This window comes from Engraulis encrasicolus, chromosome 17 (assembly GCF_034702125.1).
Source record: "Engraulis encrasicolus isolate BLACKSEA-1 chromosome 17, IST_EnEncr_1.0, whole genome shotgun sequence".
NCBI lineage: Eukaryota > Metazoa > Chordata > Actinopteri > Clupeiformes > Engraulidae > Engraulis > Engraulis encrasicolus.
This window is the reverse complement of record NC_085873.1, coordinates 29,994,658-30,002,157: the sequence shown is the minus strand read 5'-3', so window position 1 is coordinate 30,002,157 and position 7,500 is coordinate 29,994,658. Positions and strand designations below refer to the sequence as shown.

Here is a 7,500-nt window from a genome sequence, read left to right as displayed (position 1 = left end):
CTCCTCTCCTCTTCACTCTCCTCTCTCTCCTCTCCTCTCTCTCCTCTCCTCTCCTCTCCTCTCCTCTTCCCTCTCCTCTCCTCTCTTCACCTCTCCTCCCCTCTTCTCTCTCCTCTCCTCTCCTCTCCTCTCCTCTCCTCTCTCCTCCCCTCTTCCCTCTCCTCTCCTCTCCTCTCCTCTCCTCTCCTCTCCTCTCCTCTACAGACACCTGCTACGTGTTGTCGTTTGCCATCATCATGCTGAACACCAGCCTCCACAACCCCAACGTGCGGGACAAGCCCCCCGTGGAGCGCTTCATCTCCATGAACAGAGGCATCAACGAGGGGGGAGACCTGCCAGAGGACCTGCTCAGGGTGAGGGGAACACACACACACACACACACACACACACACACACACACACACACACACACACACACACACACACACACACACACTGAGAGGCAGCAACGAGGGGGGAGACCTGCCAGAAGACCTGCTTAGGGTAAGGGGACAGGGTTGTTTATCACCCGGTGAGCAAAAAGATCGTCTTCTGATTGGCTGAGCAGGTGTCCATTATTTCCCAATAACGGGACGCTTATGAAGTCATGCGTGTGTGCGTGCGTCTAACTTAATCGTGCATAGAATATTTGTTCGGAATGCTGATAACATTCAAGTGAAAACCCTGTAGAAATCATGTGGATGGGCCCTGCCGTGGCCAAACGGTCGGGCACGCGTCTACATGCGGCTGACCCGGGTTCGATTCCCGGCCCGGGTCCTTTGCCGGCCCTTCCCCATCTCTCTCTCCCCACTCGCTTGTTGTCACCACCTTCACTGTCCTATCATAAATAAAGTCAAAAAGACCAAACTGTATCCCCTTAATGCACGCCGTACCTCCAGTGGCACGCTGTAATAGTCATTGAAATGTAACTATCATAGCACTACAATACTATGACACAACACAGGCCCTTTAGTAATGCACCACGACTTGGTCATTACCATACTGGTAACAACAAATTCATAAAGCCGCGTCTTAAGGGGTTAAAAAAAAAAAATCATGCGGATGATATACCCTCAGCATTCCATCCTTCTACTGTGCCGTTGAGCTGTTTGATACTTCCGCCTCGTCCATTAGGCCAGGGTTTCCCAAACTGGGGTGCGTGGCCTGGCATAAGGGGGTGCGTGAGCTGGTGGATATGTGAGTTTTTATCCAACATTGATGAACATTAAGTAGTTTTGAATTGTATTTTAGACTTGTATGCTGGAAGGGTCCATCTGAAGTGTAGTATTACTCCTGTGTAGTATTGGAAAAGAGGATTCCCCAAAATGATATGCATAATGTGCAGGGAATGCGCAGTGAATCCATGCTTGCGTGGCCATCAGCACACCAAAATATTCGCTCAGGGGGTGTGCGAAACACATTGAAATGTACAAGGGGGTGCACAGGGAAAAAAAGTTTGGGAACTGCTGCATTAGGCCTATTTCCCTTGGTATCGGGACACCTCGTCGTCCGTTATTCCCTACATAAAGTAGTAGGTGGAAGTACTCTTACAGATGTAATTAGAACACTAGTGATGTGATATTACATGGTTTCAACCTTGTGATATCATACCACTAGTGTTGTAATTACATCTATAAGAGTACTTCTACTTCTACTTTATACAACTGTAAGGGGACGCATGTTGGATGCAACTTCATTGTTGCCATCCCAACACTGTGGGATGCTTAAAACAATTGGTTGAACTAGCAGTGTTATGTCAGAAATATTAATAATATAAGCTGCACAAACATTAAAAGACATTTTAAGAAGACATTTTTTTTGTAAGTTAGATCGACTTGGCTACTGATTTTTGGTGTCGTGGATTCAATCTTTATAAGCTTGTAATGCTGTTTGAGTTGTTTCAGTGTAGTTAGTATGGCAGCTACTGTGCAACCATAAGAGAGAGTGCCATTTAAGAAGTCGACAAGTCGTTAGAGGACATTAAGTTTGTGAGCTCCATAGAGGAGAAACAAAACATAGCCTATGGGCACACTTCTTTGGCAAAAACAGCTCGTATAATGGAGTGTTCTGCATGGGTTTCAGTTCATCATCAGGGCATCAGCATCTTAGTTGTATTGAGGTCAAGTAGACCCGATAGGTAAGTGTTTGCAAATAGTGATAACAGTCAAAACAGTAGTCATATGACATCAGTGTTTTTTTTTTATTTGAGTTGTGAATCTCAAGCTTGTAATTTCAGAAAGGCTATTACTTTCATGTGCTATCTGCCACAACACATGCACTCTCTGCAGGCTGGTCGACAGGGGTGTGTGGGGGTGGGGGTGGGGGTGTGGAGGGGGGTGTTGGGTCAGTTGTCCTGGGCCCAGGATGGGGGGGCGGGTGCAGAATTGTATTTGCATGATATGTATAGATGGGGGCCATTTCAGATGATTTTGTCCCGGGCCTGACTCTCTGCCACACAAACCCCCACTGAAACAAGACTTAAAGGGGTATGCCACTATTTTGGGGCTTAATACAGTTAAAATCGTTGGCTGGGGTTTATAAAGGTGGTTAAGTGTCTTATTTTTCATGTTAAGTGTTGTCTTGCTTTAAGACAAGTTAAAAGAGGGAATATGTCGCTAAGCTAGTGAAAGTCAATGGATCCGTGTAGCATGTAGCACGCTAGACGGATGCAATGACTTTCACTAGCTTAGCGACATATTCCCTCTTTTAACTTGTCTTAAAGCAAGACAACTCTTCACATGAAAAATAAGACACTTAACCACCTTTATAAACCCCAGCCAACGATTTTAACTGTATTAAGCCCCAAAATAATGGCATACCCCTTTAAACATGACCAGAATTGGCACCGTTGCAAGTCATATCCACGCCACGGCTTGTGCCATGACAGGTTTGTTGCCGTGATCGGCTTGTGTTGCCTTTTGTTTTGTTGTCCCTCAACAGTAGGATACAAACACCAACAGACTATACATCTCATGTCACCAGGCTGTTCCACAAGCAAAGCGCAAAGCAATGCAACCACCCTTAATACGACCCTCATAGGATATGACCTGAATCCTAAACACTGCAGAAGTCGTGTGTGTGTGTGTGTGTGTGTGTGTGTGTGTGTGTGTGTGTGTGTGTGTGTGTGGAGAGGGAGAGAGAGAGAGAGAGAGAGAGAGAGAGAGAGAGAGAGAGAGAGAGAGAGAGAGAGAGAGAGAGAGAGAGAGAGAGAGAGAGAGAGAGAGAGAGAAAGAGAGAGGCGATTGTGTATGCGTGCGTGCATGCGTGTGTATACACTTGAGTGCGTGTGGGGGTCTGACACAAGATGTGTTCATTAATTATGAAGATACACGAGTCTTGTCAGCAGTGCTGGCTGCTGTCAGTTGGCTGTTGGCAGCCTGCCATATAGTAGGGGGTGTGCTCACTACCGTATATTGTGTCACAGTATAAAACTAACCCCTCTTTGCAACTGCACTTGTTGTTCTGTATATCTCCTGTGCACTTTATATTTGCTTGTGATGTTGGCTTGATTATGTCCTCTTTTGAAAGTCGCTTTGGTTATAAAGCGTCTGCCAAATGCAATGTAATGTAATGTAATGTAATATCGTGCTGGGCCTCTTTGCAATACATGTATTGTATTGTGACGTCTGTAGGCCTATTGTGATATACTGTACATTAGCTAGGTTTTTGGCAGTACTCATACCTTGTCAATAGAAAGGCCACACGCCTACTCTTATTTACAGTAAAACAATATTGCTACTATGTATACAGTATGTGGTGTACCCGGTGTGGTTTAAGGGGTGTTCCCACCACACTCTCAGAAATAAAGGTACAGAACTCGTTGCTGTGGCAATACCCTCAAGGGGAGTACCATTGCGTTGCTTGGGTGGTACCTCAAAAAAGAGGTGACAAATGCAAATGGGTTGACATTGCAAGAAACTGAACGCACCTCTTTTTCGGGGTACCACTCAAGCAACGCAACGGTACTCCCCTTGAAGGTACTGCCACAGCGACGAGTTCTGTACCTTTATTTCTGAGAGTGCAGGATACAAAACACTGTTCTAAAGTTACCGGCAAAATGAGTTAAATGCAGTATTGAGTGTCTTCCTTCAATGATATAAACATGAAACAAGTGCTGTTTAAATATTGATGTTTTGTGCACGTGTACTGTATGTGTGTGTGTCTGTAGAATCTCTATGAGAGCATTAAGAAGGAGCCGTTCAAGATCCCCGAAGATGACGGCAACGACCTGACACACACCTTCTTCAACCCGGACAGGGAGGGATGGCTACTGAAGCTGGGTCAGTGCAACTCCACATACTGTATCTCAAAGACACATTCCACCTTTTAACATTACATTGCATTACACTTAACTGATGCTTTTATCCATAGTGACTGACAATTATTTACAGGGTATTGGTTACAGTCCCAATGGAGCAGTGTGAGCTGAGATGCCTTGCTCAAGGGCACTTGTGTAGGAAGAGGAAGGGTGGGATTTGAACCAGCATCCCTCTGATCTAAAGCTCATTTCCTTAACCATTAGGTCATGGCTGCCCGTTTCCGGCAACATACTCATTTCCCCCCTCTGCTTGAGTTCAATAATGGAGTTTCACCTTTCCCCTGTTCTTCCAGCCATTTTCGGACTGATAATTCAGAAATGCCATGCACTCATTTGCTAGTGCACTTTTCAAGTCAAGTCAAGTCAGCTTTTATTGTCACTTTCTTCATATACAGCACAAGTCATACAAGGAAAATGAAATGAAATGAAATGTCCCCCATCCCCCCATTTCTGCACTTCTCCTTTCTGCTGCACCCTCTTCTCTTCCTTCCTTTCAATGACCATGTCTTCATCTGCTACCTTAAGACTCTTGTAAATGCCATGCACTCGTTTGCTAGTCCACTTTTCCACCCATCCCCCCATTTCTGCACTCCTCCTTTCTCTTGGACCCTCTTCTCTTCCTTCCTTTCTTTCCCCTTTGTTTCTCCTCGACCCCCTTCCTTTCCTCCGAGCGGATTGTGTGTCTGTCCCTCGAGTGGCGTGGCCTGGGCATCTGTGTGTGTGTGTGTGTGTGTGTGTGTGTGTGTGTGTGTGTGTGTGTGTGTGTGTGTGTGTGTGTGTGTGTGTGTGTGTGTGTGTGTGTGTGTGTGTGTGTGTGTGTGGGGTGTATGCTGTGACATTGCAATGCCCTTTGCTCACCTCATTCATGTGCAGGCACACTCACACAGAAATGCACACACGTGCACGCGCACGCACGCACACACACACACACACACACACACACACATATGCACACACACATACGCACCAGGGCTTGACATCAACCTTTTCACCCACCAGCCACTGTGGCTAGAGTGGTTTTCCCGAGTCACTAGCCATTCAGCTATTCCACTAGCCACAGATTTTACGTTGTTTTTTCTTTTTTCTTCATCATGATGGTGTACATAACCTGAGAAGACTGAAGTACTAAAGCAAGATGAATGTGTAGCTTTCTACATGGAAGTATATCAAGCACATAGAAACTGAGTTACTGAGCTTTTTCACTTTTTCTTGAACTTAAATACAAACAATTGTGCACAAGGGGCACACAATAGAATAGGCTATGATGCGTATGTCATACAAAGGAATAAGCTGATAGCCAAATTGGCTAGTGACACTGAAAGTATTACTAGCCACAGCCAAGTTTTACCAGCATTTGGCCGGTTGGCAGGTGCCAGTGCCAAGCCCTGATACGCACACACGCGCAGGGACGCACACACACGCACACGCACACACGCACACGCACGCACGCACACGCACGCACACACACACACACACACACACACACACACACACACACACACACACACACACACACACACACACACACACACACACACACACACACACACACACACACACACACACACACACACAGCCTCACCCTTTCTCTTCTCTGAAACTGCTCTGTCTTTCCTGTGAAGCTGCCACTTGTCCATTGTACTGTCTCCCATTCTCTCTGCAGGGATTGTTTAGATTTGGAAATGTCCCTTCCTGCTATCTGTACACCCTCCCTTTGACCCTGAACTTTCCCTTTCTCTCACTCAGTCTCTGTCCATTTTTCTACTAGCTCTTACTCTCTCTCTCTCTTTCTCTGTCTCACTCCATTTTCTTCTCTATCTCTCTGTTTCTCTCTCTCTCTCTCTGTCTCTCGTTGCTTCTATCGCTGCTTCTCTCACTGCTTCTCTCGTTCTCTTTTTCTCTCGTTCTCTTTTTCTCTCGTTCTCTCTCTCTCTCTCTCTCTCTCTCTCTCTCTCTCTCTCTCTCTCTCTCTCTCTCTCTCTCTCTCTGTGCTGGCGCCACTGTTTCTCCTACACCAATGCCCTAGACCCCCTGAAGCCCTATTTGACTCTGCAATCATATTATCAGATTAGATCCATCAACTGGCAGCTGACCAAAAAATAATACAGTTCACATCTCTGACTTGCCTGACCTCCACCATATGATTTAGTTACGTGAGAAACAGGGCTGTGTCAAGGTATATGGGGGACCTAGGCAAAGACAGACTTGGGGGTCCTTTTTTTCCTCTTCAAACTATTGGCGAGGAGGGCGCCCCTCTAGAGAGATTTTAATAGCAGTATTACGTTGCACTTTTTGGGTCGTTGAATTTAGGAAGGTGCTGCCACACTCTCAAAGTTGTCATTGTTGTCATTTACTGCAAGTACAAAACCAGTCATTATCAGGAGATTCCCCTTTCAGATGGCAGCCCGTGGCAATAAGCCTAGTTTGCTTGCCTAGCTGTGACAGACCTGTTGAGACAAAGCATTGTGTTATAACCATGGAGGGCGTCAGGTTATCTGTTTTGAGGCCACTGTATTGCCCTCACGTGTATGGGAGCCTCCTAACACTAGCTTCTGGAGTGAGGAGGAATGGAGGAAACTATACCAAGACACACAGACACACACCTCCTTATATGAAGCCTGCATACTTTACCACTGAACAGGCGTATACGCTTAGAGAAATGGAAGAACTGCAATGCTGTGTACTAGGGCTGTAATGATACACACAACTGACGATTCAGTTACTCCATCAATCATCAAAGTCTAAGTATACATTATGACTGGGAAAATTGCACTTTTCATACATGTCGTGTCCACCATTTTGAATTTCGAGAAATAGACATTTTAGCTGCACAACATACTGTACTTTGGTCACACCAGTTAGTTTATTAATTTGTAAATACTCCAACATGGCAAAAATTGTCAATAGGTTAATGAGCAGCATAGTTGCAATACCTACTGTAGCAAACATCAGGTGGGGCAACCCACTATTCTATAGGGTAATTAAATTAAATATGAGTCATTCATATACGAGCAATGTATATGCTTTTTAGATAATCCAATTAAAAAATATATCCTTGATCAAGGGGCCAGCCTGACAGGCGAGCAATGTGTGGGGACGGTACCTTGCTCAAGGCACCCCAATCTGATGGCCTAATAACTAAGGGACAGGTTTTATGTGCAAGGCTACTGAAATGCTCTCACGTGTACAGTTTGCTTCTCCCA

General features: G+C 45.5%; 1 protein-coding gene across 1 annotated transcript in view; it reads left to right on the top strand.

The window, feature by feature from the left end:
* Positions 1-7,500, top strand: part of cyth3a (cytohesin 3a) — a 68,705-nt gene that overhangs the window by 44,729 nt on the left and 16,476 nt on the right. The window contains exons 8-9 of the mRNA XM_063220604.1: positions 205-353; positions 4,148-4,259. Of these exons, the coding sequence (XP_063076674.1) occupies positions 205-353; positions 4,148-4,259 (261 nt within the window). The remainder of the gene's footprint in view (positions 1-204; positions 354-4,147; positions 4,260-7,500) is intronic.